Consider the following 22,520-nt stretch of genomic DNA (forward strand, 5'->3'; position numbering starts at 1 on the left):
TGGAAGTTTTTTCATTGGCTTCGGGATAATCAGTTATTGGTTCATAATAAAGATTTCCAACTTTCACTAAAGGCATGTTTACAATTCTAGTAATTCAAAGGTATTCTGTTATTCAACAGCATTGAATGCCTACCCATTATCAGCGACGGAGATGTACATATGCATAGGATTTATAAATAAATGACTTAATGACTTCTCTGATTAGAAATTTTCCAATGCTGGGGGGGCATTGCAGGAACCTCAACTGCAATTTTAAACTATTACGTGACAAACTATTAATCACTGACTTAACCATCTTTGAAATCTCTACCTTTGCCTGCCACAGAAATCTTCTGTATCCTAAACCCAGAGCTCTTCTACAACATTGAGGTGATCATCCATCTCCATAAACCAGCAGTAATCTGGACCACCCAGAGGTTTAGATAGTCAAAGCAGGGATACAGTTTCCTAGATGTCTGAAAATTATTATTCTATCTAGGACCCATTTCTACTTCATGCTTCCAAGAAGGCTCAAGAAAAAAAACATCACCGATATATTTCAACTGAATTTATTTCCTAAAAATATCTGAAGTGCAAGGAGGTGGAGCAACTCGGCAACCCTTCCTCCTTTACAGGCTGTTGCAGTTGATATTAACATTGAAATACCAAGCCACATATTTAAGGACATGTGCATAAATCCAGGAGTGCTAGGAGATTGCCTATTCACTGGAAATTTCCACACAAAAGCATATATGTCTGCCTGAAATTAAATTTTTGGCATTTCTCTTAAAGCTCTTTTAATTACTTTCCTTCTATTTTCACTCTGCAACTCTTCTACAACCTTTAACTTAGCCTAAAATTATGCCTAAATTAACAGTTTATACTTGAAAGTTCTTTCAAACTCAGTAGATGTTCAAAGTACTTTTTTATCCGTATGACCTCAAAGCTGCTTAAGGAATGCCAGAGCAAATGGGGTTTTTTGGAGCCTATTAACAAACATCCAATTTGAACAGGACAAAAAAGGTTCTCTGGATTTCACCTGTAAACCCAGTCCACTGGCACCACAGCTGACAGCCAGTCATCCAACACTCTATGCAAACTCAGCATCACCTACAATTCTACACAGCAGCCTTGTACAAAGCGTGCTTACTCCACAAAATGTGCCATCTTTTACATCTCAGGCTTAGGATTTTATACTGGTAGTCAAACCCACAGTTCATGCACTCCTTCCACACATTAGTAGCAATAACTAAGTATAGTGAGCTCTGGCTTTCTTGCTCTGTTCTAGATAAAAACTCTACTTGTGCAACACATTTTCCAATAGACATAAATTATTCCTTTCCAGTGGTGCTGGAATCAACACCAACCCACAGTTTCCCTTGCAGCCTCTCATAAAATCAGTGTTCTTCCAGCCAGTAACACAGTTCCATACTCCCATACTTTGCTTTTATTGTGAACTAAAGGTCTAATAAAATTCTGAAACTCAAAGATTTTCAAAAACTACTACTATGTCTGCAATACAGAGATAAATTTAAAAACAGATACTTCAATATCAAACTACAGGATAAATTACCTGGTTTTAACAGCCTACTGTTAAATAAATACATCATAAATTATATTTCTTAGTGTCAAGTGAAAATCCCACAAGATTTCATTTATTGCACACCCAGTTAAGACAAGTCATAAAAGATGTTTTCTATTGTATTCTGAATATCAAAAAGAAAGACCCAGAATGTCATTTTCCTACTTCAACAACAACAAAAAATCCTCACTATTAGCACAACGTTATTTCTTAACTGTAACTCTGACTCTATTTTTAAGCTCTTTATATCATTATTGTTTCCCTTGCATGCACCCACAGGAAAACACATTCTAAGGATTTACAATGAGACTGAGTGGCACATGGTTTCTCTGCACTAACTCTTTCCAGAACACAAATAAAGCAAAGCTTCTAAGTCTCAGCAGTGACTGAATGCAGACAGTGATTTATACATGGACACCCCAAGCAGAATTTTGTTGTAAGATTCCAAATTACCTTCCATGACTCAGCATCTCCATATCAACAAACAACTGTTCTGCTAACCAACACTTGTGCAAACAGGGAAAGGGAAAGCACTGGCCAGGCTGCCTTCCCTGCAGTGTAACACCCCCAGGAAGAGTCAAACTGTCCCCACAGAAGTAGAGAGGAAGGAATACGTACTGTTCCTCTTGCCTTCTTCATCAGCCTCTTCATCATTCTCGGGGTCAATGTCTTCTGCCTGGGTAATCCAGTCTAAATATCCCTTCAGGTCTTCTTCAAGCTGCTGTTTTTCACGTAGCTTCTGAAAGTCTCCTCGGGCCTTGGCTTTTTCCCTTTCTTTGGAAAACTCTCTATCAAATGCAAATAAAGCAGAAAAAAAACCACTGATTGACAAATTCACTGGCATTTGGATCAAAGTCTTGACATTGCAGATTAACAGAGTGACACAGAAAATACACCGAAGATTGGAGTGCTGCTTTGAAAACAAGGTAGTGGTGCAAAGAAGTCATGGCAAATCCCTACCACGTTACATCTCAACTTTCAGAGCTTTTGTGATTTAATCAAAAATTAAGTAGTATTTTTGACACTTCCTGTAAGGGAAGAGTCCATTTAATTACTGCTCTTCTATACAGATCTTAAAATTTCTTTTATCTACAAATAGAAACTAACTTGTAATAATGAAACAATTTCACATGTAAGTATTAAGTTTCAGTGAAAAGAAAATTCTGGTAGCCCGTTCTAAAATCCTTCCTCTTGCAGCCACAGTTCATTGGCCATGTCCAAACATACAGAACTCCACTACTGGGCTCTCCCTTAACAATATCACACACAGACTGCTGTGCTGTTGGAAATTTGCTCCATGCAACAGAACCTAGAAGTCCTCACAGATCAGAAACAGAAACTTAATCCTCTATCTCACTGCCCCAGTCTCAAGACAATGTACTGGACTGTTTATCAGTTTAGTTCATGATTAGGATCATTCAATTATCATGGAATGATGATAATAATGAAACCATGCTCTTTGATGAGGAGATTGGATAAAATGGCCTCCTAAGGTATTTTTCAACCTGAATTAGCCCATAAATCTAAGTTTCCCTGAATGACATATGACTCAAGACAACTAACAAGTATATTCTCCCCCTACAACACCTCACATGCCAACATTATTACAACTTTTGATGTGATCCACAGCTCCAAATGAGTAACCCTCTTTGCTACAAGGACCAACACATTCCAATTTATCTGAGTATCAATACATAGTGTTAGGGGCAGGCAAGGATCTTTTGGACTGTATTCAAAGTACATACAATTCAGTATTTGAAGTTAAGCTTGTTCTGACTAACAAGTAAATAAGTGAAGGGTTTGAGTTGGGAGTGACCTCAAAGCTCATCCCATTCCATGTTCCTGCTGTGGGCAGGAACACCTTCCATTATGCCAGGATGCTCCAAGCCCTGTTCAACCTGGCCTTGGACACTTCCAGGGACATGGCAGCCACAGCTTCCCTGGGCAGTGTGTGCCAGGGCTTCACCACCCTCACAGGGAAGGATTTCTTCCTAATATTGATCTAAACTGCCTTCACTCAGTTTTAAGCAGTTTACCCCTTGTCCTACTGCTACTCACATTAATCTTACAATAGGGCTTAAGTTAAACTTTAAAAAAGGCTAGAGCAATTTCATTTACTATGAATTTGCAACTCTATTATTTATTGGAAAATTTCACTTGAAGATATTCCCTAGTTAATACGCTCTTAAGGGGAAATTTATTGAACCAGTCAATAATACCCTTTTTCAAGTGGAAAATATTATAAAATTAGCATAAGACAAAAATATTTTAAGGTGAAACAATTAGCAATAAAAATATAGTCCTAAGAAAGCAGAACAGAATAACAGAAAGTCTCAATTTTTCAAAATAATATCACAGTTTGATGACATACACTACTTGTTTAGAATTGCAGACATAATCTCTCCAGGGGGCTTATTTATTTTTATTAACTTTTTTAGTCTTTTAAACATGTCAGAGGAAAAATTTAGTATTTAGAGGACATCAGTAAATTTAAGAGGTAAGCTGTTTACATATAATTATAGTGATGCTGGAGGGTTTTTTAATGTTATGTTGCAGAAGTTCCACAGCTTTCTGCTGCAAATGCTAAGAGGCAGGCACTACATCTTTTACAGCTGAGGACTTAATTCAACAGCATTTCAGCTTGGCACATAGGGATCATCCTGTTCCATCTGATGGCACTGTAATGAAGCTGAAAAATGCCAGTGCTTGCTTTGCATTTGCTACCCTTCACCTCCCATCTAGGACAAGATCCTGCAAGAGGCCATCTCCTCACAAAAAATGCCAGTGAAAGAGAGAGCTCTAAAGATCTCTCTGAAAGATAAACACTCTAAAAAATAGGCAGAGTAATTTCACAAGTCAATAAGAAACAGTTTGGGTTAAGGAATGCTGGGTTGAAGCTTCTTTCAGAGAGTGGATTAGAGACTGTCCTTTACACCTGATTGAGGCAACGCACTCGTGACTCACTTCCCACAGGCAGGATCTCTGGAGAAAGAGCTATCATGGCAGAGTAGGAAATGAGAAGTAACAAGCCTTGCTGGCTTTTACTAAGTATTCATGTGTTTTTCACTTAAAGTCCTTCAGGTATATCTCATTAATTCAAAGGAGATGTGATGCATGAGGGTGAAGTAAAACAAAAGTTGCTGTTATGTGAATGAAATAATTTTTAATTAATCAGCTGGCAAGGCTGGTACTTTGAACAGAACTTCACCCATGGCTAAGCCACTCTGACTTCACATTAAAACAGCTGCATGCAGAGAATTAAACCTAGTTTTTATATACACAGCTGATTCTGACCTTTCCCTTTAATACTGCACAGAAGTCAGATGCTGCCTTGCTACAGGCTGCTGTGATTTATCAGTAGGGGGAGGTGCAAGGGTGCTTATTTCCATGATATTTTAAATTTTTCATTTTATATTTTTAAAACTTCACTGTTTATAAGGAACTATAAAACATGAGAAGGCAATTTTCTTCAGGGGAGGGAAGAACCTGTCTCTATGGTATTTTTACTCTATCACATCCACAATGATTTAACATCCCTCAGACATATATGTACATACTCCTTTTACTGAAATGTCATGAATAAGAAAGGAGAATTTAATAGAATTGGAAAGTAATGAATTTCCTATTGGCAAAACAAAAGCTCCTCTTTTTTTGGCCAAGAAATAAGTAATTTGAAAAAGATGATGGGGTGAGAAGAGGGAGAGATGTTGGCTCTTTTAAGCTTCTGACAAAGACCTCTGGACAAAAAGGTGCTTGAATATTTACGTAAAGATACATAAACATTGGCTGATCTCCTGGAAGGAGGACTAAGGCAGCTGCTTGTGCAGCATTTTGTGGCTGTGGAGTGGGAAGGGTGGGCTCAGGGCAGAAAAGAAAAGTTCTCGGCTCTGTAGGCAACATAAGGACTGACATGGTCAGACTGGTGGCCTGAACTGGCCCTCCTGTCATCAGCCCAGCACTCAGGCCAGCAGCCTCTGAAGCTGACAGGCTCAAGAAACTGCACATTAATTGCAGTAAGTGGACTTAAGCTCTGTAAATATTTGGTTTCACAAATGCCTGTGCTAGGAGCTAACTTTGAAACACGTATTTCATTCTGGTTTGATAAAATGACCTGGATCTGATATTTGAAAGTATTTTGGGCAGGGGTGCTGCATCTGCAGCACAATAGAGACATCACTTGCAAAATAAAGTATTTTATGGAGACTAATTTACATAATCTCATTTACTTTTAGTGATTAGTAACCTATTATATAAAATTCAGGGTTTATTTCTGTTGCCCAAAAATTCCTTGTCTCCTAGCAGAAAGATGATCTCATTTTCTCTGTTCAGGCACAACACCATCATCATCAATGGTTGTTGAGGCAGAAGCATATAAAATGCAGGGCTTGAATTCATGCTTCAGTAGTCTGGGGTAATCATGCCAGATTTTTCTTTCTTCAGCAGAGTGAAATAACCCCTGCTGGTATGCATCAGTCAGGAATGGCTTGATGCAACAAGGTGGAAGTGGCAGCAGGGAGTGCCTGCTGGGACTCAATTACATCTCCCTGGTTCTCACACCTTAAATTACAGGCAGGGGGTCATATTAACCAAAAATCCTACAGCAATTTGTTGAAATGCTTTTGGTATACTGTCCCTTCTCTCTTTGTACTCACAGTTATAATAACTAGAGACACCTATACCAGCCTCCTACCAGCTGAAAGCTTTCCCATGCTAAAGGCCAGGGACATTTCATCAGGGGGTCTGCATAGCACCATGAGTGTTGCTGAAACTCCTGTGTGTCTCTAGGCATTGATGATGGGAAACAAATAGGTGCTTTTGATATCAGAGCATAAACCAGGACACAAATCGTTTGCCAGCAGTATTCCAGCCCTTCTGTGTCATTGCAAAAGCAGTGGGAGGGAGAGTGAATCTCCTGCACACAGGGTCTGGTATGTGGAAAGTGTTAAGCTAATTCTATACGTAGAACTGCCACCCAGACATCCCAGACTCATTTATTCACAGAGAGCAGTCACATAATAACAAAAATGTACTCACACGAGTACAGTGTTGGCCACCAGACTTGCAGGAGAGGTTTCACACAGTGGTAACCATACCAACCAACAAATCAGCAGAATCAAGTCAGAGAACTAAAACTACCTCAAATGTACAGCTAAGCATGGACAGCAGCTCACAGCTGGGTGCAAAGTGTAACAGATGTGGACAGACATAAAAAGGGTTAAGTAACATCACATCTTTAATTACAGGAGATTTGTATACATCATTGTCACCCCTTCTTTTAGGGGGGAAAAAAAATCACAGGCTGAACACTAGAATTATTACTGTAGGAAAAAGCCAAAAAGTCCTAGCAGGAATTCTCCTTGAGCAAGGAGCGTTGGGCTCTTGATGGGGAAATGCAAACTGGTATTACATGGCTATCTCTATGCAGGTGGCTAGCAATTACCAAAATGTGCATTCAATAGCCCCAGCAGCAGCTCTGTGGAGCAAGGGCCTGTCCAGCCTCACTGTGCCAGAGTGCCCATGTGGGCTGTGGGATCACCCGTAGGAACAGACAGACATGGAACCATTTGATAGAGCACCAAAACTGAGATCTGGTGTTTCAGACCACTGTTAATTAGATCTGCATATTAAGATGTGCCCCTCCCCTCCTGGGTCAAGCCCCATCTGGCTCAGGACACTCTGGATTTCTTGGAAGAAGAAGGGGCAGGTGTGAGCACAGGACCAACACCACCATCACCTGACATCAGTTCGTGCCCTCGCCGTGGGGTTTCTGAACTGCCATGGGCTGTTCCCTGCCAGGGCCTCCCCAGCAAGCACCCACAGGACTAATCCCTAAAAAATCTTGGTGTGGTTAGTTCAGACAGCACTGAAATAAAATCAGCTCCCTCCAAGCTCTTATTCAAGAGCACAGACCTGTCCACACTGACCTTAGTGGTTTCTGTCTAAAGCAATCAGTTATTTACTGCTGTACACGGCTGAAAGTATTTGCTGATGAATTATTGTTAGTATATTCAACTGATTGATCAAATATAACATTTGCTTTCAAAAGGAAAGTTTTACTTTCACCACGACACAGAAATTAAATGAGCCTGCTTCAGCTTATAACTTCTTGAGATCTACAGCTGAAGTCCCTCTCCTTGTTTTCAATGTATATTCAGTTTATCTATGGGAAGGAGTTAAATTTTCAGCAATAATTTTTATTTTATATTTTTCACTAGGCCTTCCTGCTGCTGTGAAAAGGAGTCCTGCCAAAACCAGTTCATTTTCCTTTTGCTGAAAGGCTATGGATGACAGTTTACTGCCATTTTCTATTTGGTGCATCATTATTCAAATGTCTTTTTCTATTTTTTCCATATATACTGTAGACAACAGTTCTTAGGTGTATAAGCTTATCTGCACCAACATATTTTATATGACAGTAATTGACAGATACTGCAGGGAGTTTGGGGTGCATGAGGACACACTTTAGCTTTTAGACTCACTATGTACATACATTGCAAACATTACTGGGGAAAAGAAACTGAAAAAATTAACATTCATTTAGTAACCTGCAAGATCACATGTAGAAGGATGTAAGGACATGTCAAAGCTTATGTTTTGGTATCCTTTTGCAAGGCAATAAATTCAACTTACAGATTTATTAAAGTGTGTTTGAAAGCTTTTATTTGTTTCCGTGGCTACCCAAAGAAATATTAATGCCTTGAGCAGAAAATGCCATCAGCAGAACCCATCTCCTAATGATAAGGACTATCTTCAGGAATAGATTATCATGCATCATTAAAAGCCATGCCTCTTAGTAAATTTTGCAGTTTTATAATTTATTTCCTCTGTTCGTAGCAAACCAATTTAATACATGCTGAATTACTGACCTGCCTATTTTAACTTCTGGGTTTTTTGGAGGTTTTTTAACTTTTTACACTTTCAGGACAGATGAGTATCTCCATTCTGATCTTTATTTGTTAACTTTCTAATAACCTTAACCTTATAATCCCTAACTTTCAATTTCAGCTCACTCTTTTGCATCAATAGCCATGATATGCTCTGGTCTTTTACAATTGAATGTCTGGAGGAGGCCTGTCCTGAGCTCCCAGTTCCTGTGCCTAGTATTTCATGCCTTCAGAGAATTCACTTTCAGAGTAATGTGAATACTTCTAGAATAAAATGAGTAAGAGTAAAAAGAATTTTTTAGAGATCTTTTAGAGTTTTTTGAAAAACCTGAACTCAAGCCTATGAATTCTCTCCATCCTTGTTATTCAAGGGAATTATTCAGGGAAAAAATCTCCACAGTCAGCTTCCATGCAGAAATTACAATATTTACCACATGCAGATTCCATACACACATTGTTTCTTTCCATTTACACTACTGATATTAAAAATATGAACTGTGTTTTTAAGAATGTCATCTTCTGCAGGCAAGACTGACATGGGCCACCAGGAAATACTCACCTTCAGAAAGAGCTAGATGTAAAACAAAAGATCTGCCAAATCATCATTCTCATCCATTTTACAGTATCTAAAAACATCAAACATGCAGTGCACAAGAGGAATTACAGAGCTACAAAGGGGCAGATGGTCACAGAATAACAAAGGAGTGCAAAGAGAATAACTGAATGTTTTAAAACAACAAACAGATCAAAACCAGCAAACAGATTAAAATGTACACAGCATAACCTGATATAAAGGAAGTAACACTTTCATACAGAAAAGGTATTAAGCATTCAGATTCCACTTTCAAAATCTGTATGCAAAGCCATGCTTTTCAAGTAAGTTGGCATAATTTTTGCATTCTTGATATTTGATTGGTTTAGTAAAATTTAACTTTATCTGTGGATTTATCATAAAACAAGTTTTTATGTTATGGTTTGAAGAGTATAAAACATAAAAGCTAATAATTTTTAAATAAAACCAAAAAAATTTTTGCATTACACATTCAATGCTTGGCTCACAATTAAAAATATCTTTCTACTAAGAAACACAAAAACATCCATTGGATTTTACTAGTATATCAATTATCCATAAAATTTAGACTAGACTCGTAGCTCTAAACAGAAAGTATGGGGGAAATTATTTATATACAACTGTCATATACTGCTTAAAAAATCAGAGTAACAGTATTCCACACTGGCCCTTGTTTGTCAGAGTTTCAAACAAGTATGCCAGGACATTCTCTTTGCTTCTGTAGCAAACATCAGTTTGCTATAATTGGTATCTTTTAAGAGTATCTCCTTTGACTTTGTCCTTGCACTTTCAATGTCAGTCCTTGGTGATATTTATACATCACGTGTCTCAGCTCTCCAGTGTCATTGTCTTCAGAAAGAAAACAAAAAATGGGAGTTTTAGGAAGGCTCTTTTATGTATTTAGGGCAAACATGGATTCAGACAATTCATCAAGCACCCTGAGCATTCAATTGACCCTGGCTGACACTATGGCAGAAAAATAAATTTAGCAATTAATGGCTTGATGACTATAAGGAGATTTCACATCCTACTTTTCACTGCCATTTCTGTGCACTGAAAATCCAAGGGAAGCCAGCAAGGGTTGTGAGGAGCATTAGAGCTCTATGGAGCACACAAAACCTAGAAATCAGTGGTGATTTCTTGTCTGCAGAAAGGAACCCAAGGACAGGGGGACGCCTCTTCCCTGTATTGGAATGGCAGCTAAACAACTACTCCATATTCCAAAAAATATATATATCATAATGTTGAAAACTTCAGACAGCATTTTAAGCTTATTAAATGAGCTTAATTAAATTATTTAAGCTGATTCATGAGAGTATCTCTAAATTTCCATGATTTCAGGAAAATAATATGTGCAACAAAACACCAAATTTGGTGTCACTTTCTCTTTAATCTTTTTCATAAAACAGAAAAATCTGAAACCAATAACAATTCAAGTCATGGAAGGAAAAACAGGAATATTCATTATCTGTTACCAGCCATCTTCACAGGACAGGAAGAAAATTAATTGGTGCTTGTGATGTTCTTAAGGGCCAGAGAAGGAACTGTGAGAGCCTAATCCTGTAATGACTTCAGTGGAAAGGCCAGTCACACAGCAACGTTAGGTAACAGCATCAAAAGAAGAAATAAATTACACTGTAACTACCATTTATCTGTCCTTCTCCTTCTTATTTAATTTATCTGTCCTTCTCCTTCTTATTTCATTTTCCAGTGTGGCTGAAAGCTGGGCCCTTAGTTTTGCAACAATTTACACATTTACACATTTGTCCTTGGAAGGCCGAGATTAAATCTAAAAATCAGCAGTGTTGTTTTAGCACTACCATTTTTATTTTAAATATCTGCTTTATAAAGCAAGCCTGACAGTAGGTAAAATTATGCTTTCCCTGGTTTCCTGTGTGCAACAGTAATCTATCACAGATAAACGACTAAATATTTTTAAAAGCACATCGTAAAGCCATTCATCAAATAAAAGTGCTCTTGTAACGAAGTTACATCAACACCTGGAAATCTTGTATGCTTATCTGATTTCCAGGACTATAATAATGCCTTATCATTTCTTTCAAATACAATGGATACAATGTGGCAAAACTATGAGTAGGACTGCAGACATTATCAGCATCCTGATGACACCATCACCTGCGCTCTCAGGCTGCTTTCCTCGCAAGGGGAATTTTTCCGTTGCTGACAAAGATGGCACAACTTGCTTGAGATTGCCAGAACAATATTTTTTGCTGTATAACTAAAACCTAATCCATACAACCATAATAATTTTATTTTCAGCACTTGAATGATAGCTGAATCTTTTGTATATTTATCAAAAAATATCTTTACCATAGACTGGAGTTTCTCAAGCTTAAGTGTGTTAACGAAATGGCAAAGGAAATAGGGTTGTAACTTCACGTAAGTGGACTTCGTAAAAAGAAAATCTGGCAAGCTCTTGCCATAAACTACAGTTTTAAAGCACATTATACAGCTAGAATTGACATGGCTTTAGTTCTTGGCTGGAGCCTGGAGCGCACAAACCAACAAAAAGCTGTGACAATCTCCCACTGACAGCTATATTAAATTGATACATTATTATTGATGAATTTACCAGCTCCTGGTGCAGGTTGTCACAGCAGTTCACAGCTCTACAACCCAGGAACCACTGAACACTTTTGGAGTAGTGCAACCACACTCTGTAAGATAGGTCTTGAAGCACTTATTTAAAATGTTTTGCCATATTTTGAGCAAAATATGCAACTGGTAACATAAATAACACTCCAATTGCACTATGACTATCTGAAGAAAAGCAGAAGTTGGTCTTTCAGAAAAAGATACTTGTATATAACAGCAAGGGAGGATATTTGTATGGGTGCACTACCCATCTCTGTGCACAAAATCTTTTTCTTTGCAGGAATATTATAGAATAAGGAGATTAGTGCCTCATTGAATGAATATTTTTGGCAAGCATGGTGAACGTGATGTCAAGACAGATACAGGCACTCGAACCACACAGTTCAGTCCAAAGAGCAAACACTGGTAGGATGACATAAGAATCTCAAGTGCATGCAAAAAAGCCATTGCTGAGAAGCTGGAGTCAATGCAGAGGCCATCTTACAAGTAGCAGTAGCATACACAATTTTAACTCAACTGCTTACCCACTAAGTACACCAAGAACCAGGTTAAGTACGAAAAATGAGCCAAGGATGATAAGACTAACAAAATAGATCCATGGCCACTCACATCCTATTGCATCATTTACCTGTAAAACGCAAGGAAATAAGTTATGATTCAGTCATTCATTAAACAGCAGAGTCCTTCTTGCAGCTGCCAGATCACGTAGGTTCAACACAAAATTTATGGCCTGTCCAGATCTTTAAAAAGTGAATGAACAATTGTTTAAATTTACTTACCCAAATTTTGTTGCAGATGTGAGGCTTTAGAGGATTAATTGAAATAACATGAGTGCAAATGAGTGCATGGGAATTTTTAGTCTTTTTCATAACTTTGCCAAAAGGACATGAAGAACATGTAGGTCTAAACTCTGATTTTGGTGTTTGTATGTTATTTATGGGAGAGCTACAAGAAAACTTCTTTGTGTTGTAACTAGAGGAGGAGCAATAGAGGCTCATTAAAAGATGTCATCCCAACTGAAGTCTCACCTGTATGAGATAACCTGTGTGTTCATGGCAACTGAATTCAGGACTCTGCCTTCATGATGAAAAAGGTGTATGCTTACCCGCTCAATACACCAAGAACAAGATTTAGTACGAAAAATGACCCAAAGATGACGAGACTGACAAAATACACCCATGGCAATTCAAATCCCATTGCATCATTCATCTGTAAGAAATAAGATGATCTTATAGAGTAGATCACTATATTAACAGCAATGAAGAGTCAGAGAAAGGAGAATTTGATCATTCCGATTAAATAACATGCTATGCATTCCTTCAGAAATCAAAGAAAAACAATGAGAGCAAGAAGGCACTGGCCACATTCACTTTGCATTTCCAACACAAATCCTAAAACAAAATGCTGAGTGAACCTAGCATTTGGATCAGAAATATTATCAAATATAAATGGAGCACTGCAAAAGTTCTAATCTTTTTCCCTGCAGGAATATTATAGAATAAGGAGTATTAATAATGAACTAACATGAACTAAACTTCAGGTCATTAAGATGATGACCACAAAGTATATTGAAACATTAGGATTTTTAGTTCATGTATATCCTATCTATGTGAATGATTATTTGAGAAAATAAAAGCAATGTGTATCTCAACTGTACAAGCAGTGTTACTTTTTATAACACAGAATTCCCACAGTTTTTCCTGAAATAAAGCAGTCAAATGCAGTCAGACATTTTAAATCTATTCAAAAATAAATAAATGTGAATGAATCTGTGTACAAAGCATGAACACAATTTTAGGAAAATGAAAATTTGAAAACAAATTTTAGAAACACAATGGAAACATGGAGACATTCCAGGAAAACTTCTGGTCAAGGTGGAATGAAATTTAAAAAGCTGTTGAGGATTTTTTTTTTAAAAGTGAGGTTGAAGTCACTGAGCTTCCAATACACTCCTTATAGACTCACATAAGGTTTTCTAGAAAGAATTCTTCCACTTGCTGTTTTTAGCCAGCTCATCATACCTATCAAAGGATGGACTTGTGAAACATACCCATGGAGATCTAAAAAGGCCTATTCAGAAAAACAGATATTTTAAAACAGGGAAATTTTTTTTGTGTGTAGGATTCAGGTGCAAAAAGACATTTTGATAAGTCACAAAAATAATTTGGACGTGAAGCTTCTTGGAAATAGCTCTCCTTGAAGAGGAATTATTCTGGCTTTTGCATTACATTCTTCTTAAGATGTTTTCTAGTCACGAAAATTCAGCAGACAATAAAATTACATATGGCACTGTAGAACAATCTAATTGCAAATCTGTTTTCTGTTCTGTGAACGCCATTGTGTTTGTTCTATCTGAAATTTGTGATTAGGCTTTGAGCTCTAGTGACAGTCAAGGTTGACACCTCTCCTTAACATCTCTGTTGGAATAAACCTACTAAACATGGGAACAAACATTTTCAAAAATTACTTCTTATATTTTTTGCCCTGTCTTTTAATTAAACAGTTTCTGCAAGGAGGCCCTATAGATGGTTAGGCAGAAGCTTTAAGTCTTTGCAGATTAAGGCCCAAAGGCACTTCTCTTCCATGGTGATCTGTGATAGTTTATACTTACTAAAGTAAACGAACCTCCTAAGCAACCAAAGGAGATGAGTTTACACGGCTTCTTCATTCACCTTTTCAAAGAGTCCATGTATCATCTTTTAAAATGCTTTTTGAATTTAACTGAGGTACTGAAAAGTAACTTATAATTACACTTGCTACAAAAAAAAAAAAAAAAAAAAAAAAAGAAAGAAAGCTTGAAAATACATATTTGATTTGGTTTTTTTCCCCTCTTCCAATAAAACTGTATTTAGGAGAAGTTAAAATAAAAAGGGGTTATAGCCATTCAGCAAGATTGGCTTCATTACCTTCAAGAGATCCCAAGCTTTCATGGTTCAGTTCTGCAATATTCATGTGGGAAAGTCTTTCACAATGCTGCCATAATACCCATTTACTCTCCTGGGCAAAGCTTTCAACAACCCTTGGCACATCAGGGGCTTCTGTTAAGGATAGTGGTTGTGAAGTTTTGGGTTTTATCACCCACACCCATTCTGTCAAAGTGAGTCCCCTGCATTTGAGAAGTTTCAGCTATGAAGCCCTCAAGTTAATGAGCAGAACATCCCATTGCCCAGACTGAATTTCTGCCTTGTCCCAGTGGATGCTGCCCTTTGCATCTTCTTTGAAGCATAGGCATCTGGCCTTATGTTTTGAGAGTAATATTTACTCTTTTTTTTTTTTTAAAGTATTCTCATAATTATTTTATTACATTAGAAATTAGTTTGCTTCATAGACCCGACTCATACCATACAGGTCAAATGTTTTTCTAGCAATAACTGATCAGGGCAAACATTTTAATTAAATTTCAAATACATCTGAATGTATTTTACATCTAACAACTATACAATTAGCAGACAGCTGTTTCCAAGTCACCAGAGTTCAGAGTGCAGACATAAATTCATCTGGTATTAGTGCCAACATTTTTCTGCTATGTATCATTTTGAAAAACCTGAGAGATTAATATCTGCAATTTTACTTTGAGCAGAGCTCAAAAAACAGAGCTCTGGTAGTCACTGCAATACAACTCCACGCTCTGCTTTTGCTCATAAAGAGAACATTTTCAGGCAGCCAGGCACTCTGCTAACTTAGTTACCCAGGAGCAAAGCTGAAATTCTCATGCTCTGTCACAAAGGCTCTGTTAGTATGAGCAGCTGGGATTTGTATTCACTTTTTAATGTGCAACATATTTAAAGAATTCTTTCTCATTTATGCAGCTGGATTTCAAGCCCAATATTTTAAGTTAATCTATCTAGGACTAATGCTTTGTGAAGCAAAAATTGGCAACTGCAGCTAACCAGTACTAGAAGAAATGCTTCACTTTGTGCAGATGCTGAACTATTTCAAAAGTAATCCTTAACTCAGGAACACCCAAACCTAGCAGAACACCTTGGAACAAATCTAACATTGAATTCCTAAAAACTACTCAACAACTTTACCATTTAATTCTAGATACAATTAAACCCTAATCAAGTAATGCAGTCTAATTTCTACTCATGAAATAATATTTCAGATTGCATTAATACCAGACATCAAAGTACAAAGTCATTTCCTTTTGGAAAACTTTGCTCCTCATTTAATGCATGTCAAATGGCATTTTCCATAACTTCCAATTAAAGAAAGATTAAAGGAATTGATTTGTCTTCTGATTGAAAATGGAGACAGAGCTTGGTTAATATATGAGAACAGGAAAATCTCCATACTCAAAACCAAGATATATTCATTTGTAGAGATTAATGCAGACTTCTCACCCCAAATGCAGAATAAGGATTTAAAGTCACAAATACTAGATGTGCTAAAGCAACACCAGGAGTTCAAGGAGACCTCATATCTGAAATCCTCAGTAAAATGTTTTGTCTTGCAAGAGCCTCCTGCCCTGTGGCTCAGGGGTGCACTGTGCCAAAGGAGGTGTCATATTTAATGGCTCTCAATGGACTCGTTCTGTCTTTTTGAGGCCATGAGGCTTTTAGCCTTCAAAATATCTGTGGCAAGAACACCACCAAACACCATCCTTCTTGCCCTTTGTCTTTTTGGAGATCTAGTCTTACTATTTGAATGTCACTTCTCAGCAGTTTGTCCATCACATCAACCAGAGGGCAGATGAGATAATGGACAATACGAAGGACAAAGTTTTCTTCAAATCCCTTCATTCTGTTTCACCATAACAGTAGATGTGCACCACACATTATTTATTTGGCTCTTTATGTTTACCCATATATGTTGGTGAGTCTGTAATCTTGAAGAATTCTCTTAAGCTGATTGGACAAACTTGATACAGTCTGAAACTGCCTCAAGTGGCATTTGGATTTATCATCTTGTGAGCTGTGCTGTAGTTGGAGTCAACTATCATTACAACACAGCAAAATGATCAGAGACCAAGACTGAAGTGAAACGGGGAAAAGTCACATTTACTGCAGATATAACCCTTAGTATTACACTGCAGCAGATGGCAAACTTCAACCTAAAACATCGGTTAGAAATCATTAAAATACTATTTATCCCTATCTATGGTAATTGTGAGTAAAATCCTCATATGCAATTGCATGCAAATCAAGATCTTAGCTTTTCTGTACACCTGGTATTCTTTTATTGAAAATTGTTGCAAACTCAATTTGCAATCAATATAAGCTCTGCCTGGGGTTAATGATAAAACCTCTAATTCTGCATTTGCAGCATTGCAGATACAATGTGCTGATGCACTAACCTATTTTGATTTTCCACAGTGTTTCAAACCCTCTTAAATTTGGTGAATTTCTTAGCTTCCTTAGGTTTTAATTTTACCTTCCTCTTTTCATAACATGCCAACAGACACATAACTGGTGGGTTTACTTTTAATCTCCCTCATCATCTTAAAAATTGTTCAGAATGACAAACTCAGTCTCTTGACAGGTGTAAAAATTCTACAGACATCATTATTTTGTGAAGTGCGACTATGCCTGCATTCTTGGAAGCCTGGAAGGGAGGTTCACAAAACCCCAGATCAGGCTATTTATTCTACCCAGTGAAGAGCACACCAGAGAGCTCTTCAAAGCTGCCTGGCTTCAAAGGTTTTGTCCTGAGATATTCTTGGCTGAATTGGAGTTAACTTAAAGCTGACTTAAAACAGGCTGTGCTCGAAGCACAGCACCCTCCAGGTTGATTTCTAAAAGCATGGGATTTTATATTCAGTGTTCTGGAGTCAAAGCACAGATTTCCCTGGCACTGTCCAGGTTGGACAGACTCAGCACTTTGTTGTGCTTCTGACACAGAATATGGAGATGCACTGGTGGGGTGTGCACTGACACCACCCTTTGTTAAGCATTTCAGCTCAGCAACACCTGGAAAAATGAGAGTTCCATGGCTCAGGCAGCAAGGGAGGCCTAAAGAGAAAGAGATCCCTTTGAGAAGTGTAAAATTGTCACAGGACCTAGAGAGCCTCATGATTGCTTAATCACCTCTTAAATTTGGCCTCTGTCTTCTGTATATAAACTGCACTGTGCAATTGCATACAGGACACATGTAAGTGATCCTCTCAAGTTAAACCTCAACCTGGAAGACACTGCTTCAGCTTAATTAATTTGATCAAGCTGAACAGACCTCATGTTCTTCCTTCTGTTGGTTTCATCCATTCTTAGCAAATAAATTATGAAATTTTGGTATTCCCATAAAGCGTTTACTCATCAGAACAAGACTGTTTATAAATTTTTACTATGATTGTTTGGAAATGAGTTTAGATGCAGGTGTTTCATTCAGACACTAATACTATTTTAGCTAATTCCTTTTAGTGGCATTCCATTCATCAGCTTACTGTCGTCAGCTGGGAGGAGGGGCTGGGCAGAAATCAAGTAATTGCTCCAAGGAAAGCCAAGATGTCAAACGTGACTGTTAAGAAATTGTTTTATCTTTTTCAGATAATTAGGCATCCCTGCTTAATCCACAGAGCAGATGGACAGAACCATAACAAAATGCAAAATGCTACCTCTACAAAACAGTAACCCAGAGGTTTGCTGATGAGCACTACCAGGTTTAACAAAATCTGTATTCCAGATATAACAAAATCTGTTTGACTCTTCTTATGAATAGCATGAATTTCAGATTAAGAATTTGTTAGTGCTTGTACCTATTTATCTGTATTTCCCAAAATAGTTTCACAATCATTTATAAAACCTATGCACACTTTGGCTTGATAAGGGCTAAAAAAACTACTAAAATTAAGTAACAAATGTGATCAACAATGTGTTTATTTTTTAAAATGGCTAGCTATCATGTATGAAAATGAGAAGTTATAATATCTACACAGGTGTTCCGTACTAAACACCTTCTTTCTTTTGGGATCTGTTATTGCACTTATATATACCATACATTATACAAAAATTGGATGTGTTTAGTAATTCCCACATACTGGATACAAAAAAATACAAGTACAATGCATTTATTACTCAGACAGATGATGTAAAATTGCTACTTTAGTTTATGTATCACCAATGAGCAAAGCCTCAATACCCAGGAAAATCTAAATTTATCTACTAAATTGTTATCCTGGGACAGACTGGGAACTAGGATTGTTATAAAATAATTGTTGGCTTCTTGTGGCAAAGTTTTTTGGAAGAAACTCTAGCTGATGGACTAGTGAGTTCCTAGCACTTCCTCATGTTTAGCCTCTATTTCCCATCCAGTTTTGACCCAGTTTTATTTAAAATTTCTGGGGAGAAATAATAGGTTCTTCTTAGTATTTGCAATGATCTGTGACAAGAAATTAGTTCCACGCTTTGACTTCAGTACAGGTCAGTAGTCAGCTGAGGCTGAGATACCAGATATCCTGTCAAAGTCAATCAAGTTCACCTCATGGGAAAGATATTTCCCTGTGAGTTAGTTTAAAATCCTCCTCCAGTGGGGTCATTATGTTAAGATGCTAACTGGAAAAAAATTATACTATAATCATATATATATATGTGTGTGTGTGATACATCTAAGTCACATCCTTTTTGATCCTAATGCAAACTTTTAATCTGTACTTTCTTTGGCATGGTAGCTCTGTTTGCATGTCTGATTTTGATCATTCCATTTTTCTCTTTCTGAAATTAAGTCCTCTTTGCAATCCAAAACTGGATGATTCAGAGCTTTTAATAACAAGAGAATATAAAAAGGCAATTAGTACAAATCATTATGTAAAAGGCAGGGAGGGGGGATTAATCTTGATTTTAACCTGAAACCAGATTCAAGTAGTTAACACTCAAACAGAAAAAATTCTGCCTGCAATCCATGGCTCTTTAGGGAGCTTTATGCAGTATATTAATGCTGTCAGTCAACATTTCTATCCCTCTTTCTCCAGCTGTACATCATGTGTTAACTTTCTGCTATGTAGTCATGGAAGGCTGGGAGCTCTGTGCATGCAGCACATGGATGCCTTTGGGGGTGAGCTGACTCGTTTCACTCCAGAGCCTCCCTCAGATGACCTGTGAGTGGTGCTGAGCAATGCCAGCAGAACAGCACTAAGCTTTCCCTAAGTACATAAGAGGAAAAGGCAGGAGTAAGTATTAGCTGGGATTTTTCAGGCACGATTCCTCACCGTTTTTTAACATTGCTAAATATTTGCAACTGATTTACAAATGGAAAAAAGCTGTGTAGCATCCATTGACTTCTCTCAGACAATAAGCTGAAATTCATTGCTGACAAATATTGTTTGGATGCAGTAACATGCCTTTCCTTTCTGCAGGTGGAATGGGATTAACATGGCTTAAATCACCCTAAGTAGTTGATTCCCACTAGCTTATTAGATCATTAAATTCAAAGTTCTAGACTATTAATGCTTATTTGACTCTTGGTCACATTTTTGGAAAGGTATTTTTAGGAGACTCCTTGTCAGTACTCTGATGACAGTTTTGGTAATACTTGAAAGATATTTTGCAGGTTTTTGTTTATAGCCTAATGATACATTTTGTGCATGAGCCAAGGGGTTTTCTTGTGTGATATGTATTTGTAAAACATTTGTTTGTGTTTAGGAAATATCTTTGGCTGCACATCAGCTGGTTTCATATATCTGAGTCTACCTGTAAATATCCTTAAATAGGAGAATTCTAAAAGGTGTCAGGAGTAGAGATTGAGCTCCTGACCTGATCTGATTGACATTAATACACTGGCTGTGCAGACACTCATCAAAAGTGCATGTAGACATACACAGGAGTGCAGTGCAGCCTGAACAGTCTGTGTTACAGAAATGATGGATTTTTTTCAGATGTTCTAAGATGCTTCAAGGAGCATATTGGGGGATATAAAATGCAATTTATTAAACAGGAGAGAGGTTCTTCAGTGCATCCTTTCTTTTATAAAAGCAGAGGAACAATGAATGAAGATGTTCTTTGATAATAATATATGCTATTAGCAAAAAGTAGTGAAGTTTTTAAAAGCTGACATATCAGTAAAAGGTATATTTTAAAAAAACATGCCATCCCTTTCCTTAAATTTTATATAAGTTTTAGGTATATTTTAGATTGCCTAGACATTTCAAGTAATGATCTGAGTATTTTAAACAAGAATCCTTTAGTGAATATCTTGTTAACATATCAGTGGGTGTATTAATAGGCAAAACCATGTAAGACATCAGTGTATCATTATTCAGCAATTTTAGCTCGAGTGCTTCAATCTCAGATCTGAAGATCAATCTGAACAGCTCTAGACAGGTATTAGAGAACTGAGGAGCTTTAAAATTGGAGTTAGTGATGCAGCATCTGACCATAAAATTGACCTAGTAAAATTCAGTAGCCACTAATACATTTGTCCCATCTTTGAAGCAACTTTTAAGTATCCCATGAAGTACTTTGTTTCTCAGAGGCCCTGACTATCTCTCATTCAAGCTATAGTTGGATTATTCAAGTGTAGTAAGTCAAGATAACTTCACTGTGGTGAAAACAAGAAGAATTAAATGTGATCATTTTGGTGCTCATGGGAAAATTGGGGGTTTTGCTGGCAAGTATCGCTGCTTGTTATGTGTATTCCCATGTATCAAGTGAAGCAGCTAAAAATAAAAAGCAATTTCCAAAATACGTGTTTGCCATTAATAGATTATACATCGAGATGTTTCAAAGGCATGGGAAAAATCTGGAGCCAGATATGCAAATGCAGATTCAAGTTCTGCAGTTCCTCAGAGCTTGCTAGCACAAATTGGAAATGAGGCAGGGAGTACTATGCTCTCAGCTTCAGAATGTGAGCCAGAGCGTTAAAAACTTGGGCACACAGAGGCTGCCACTTGGCTGATAACGAGGACTGCACCAGGATCCAGAACTAAAAGCCTGAGCCTCCAAAGAGGGCTCCAGAGCAAACAGAAAGGACCATGACTGGGAATATACATGGTCCCAATAGAAATGGAGAACATACAGAGGTGAGCAGTCACAAACTCACAATTTGGGAGCACACGTGCTGCACTGGCTGCTAAGAACGAGGACAACACCCCTTAACCTCTCAATTCAAACCTTTGGCTCTAAGGAGTCACAATTTTTGTGGATAAACCACATAATGCCTGCTATCCAGTGAGTTACAAGTTAGAAGGAGGCCAGATGAAGGCACTAAAACCCAGTAGGACACATGGGATGGGATGCAAACTGGTGAGCAGCAGCATGTCCACATGAGTCACTGGGATCTGAAGGGTGCCCAGCAGCAGCAGAATCAAGGCCTTGACTCACAATAGATATGCACAAGAGAAAAATCATTATTGGTGCTTGGAGAATTTTCAAAGCAGTTTACTGTCATTAACCAGGTGATAACAAGCTGTGCCAGTGAGGGCTGTTGGAAGCTGTCATTTTCAGCTGTCAGTCTTGCTGACAGAATGCCACTTAACACGATGCAAAATATTGCACAGATTTCACCCACTCACATTACACCTGCTAGCAAGAGAAGCATACATAAGTTTATTTCACTGTTCACACAGTGACCAAATGAAAAATGAGAATTTTGTGCAGGTCTGTAAGATAGAAAGAATCCGAATGTATAATTTACTTATATAGGCATCAGTTAAGAGAGATTCCAAAGCCACCTGAATATCTGATTCTGATTATATTTCACTAGGTCAATAAATATTTGCTTTACTGTCTAATAATCCCAGTACCCTTTGGAATAAAACTAAAAATGACACCTGTGTACCTGTAAATACATTCTACATTGCAAACTCCTGAAAGAGAAAGAAGCAAAAACAACTCATGTAGTTTTCAATTGTTTATTATTTTCTTATAATTTTCATTTTGTCTGATCATGAAAATATTCAACATGCTGCCTTAATGATTTTATTCTTTTTGCTGTCTTTGGAGACTCTGCAAAGGTTTCT

At 37.5% G+C, this 22,520-nt stretch overlaps 1 protein-coding gene across 1 annotated transcript in view; it reads right to left on the minus strand.

Annotated features, from left to right (window-relative positions):
* Positions 1–22,520, minus strand: part of CACNA1D (calcium voltage-gated channel subunit alpha1 D) — a 169,022-nt gene that overhangs the window by 76,481 nt on the left and 70,021 nt on the right. Inside the window, exons 8-9 of the mRNA XM_053989201.1 lie at positions 12,157–12,260; positions 2,180–2,349 (exon numbers count right to left, since the gene is read on the minus strand). Of these exons, the coding sequence (XP_053845176.1) occupies positions 2,180–2,349; positions 12,157–12,260 (274 nt within the window). The remainder of the gene's footprint in view (positions 1–2,179; positions 2,350–12,156; positions 12,261–22,520) is intronic.

This window comes from Vidua macroura, chromosome 13, assembly GCF_024509145.1.
Source record: "Vidua macroura isolate BioBank_ID:100142 chromosome 13, ASM2450914v1, whole genome shotgun sequence".
Taxonomy (NCBI): Eukaryota; Metazoa; Chordata; class Aves; order Passeriformes; family Viduidae; genus Vidua; species Vidua macroura.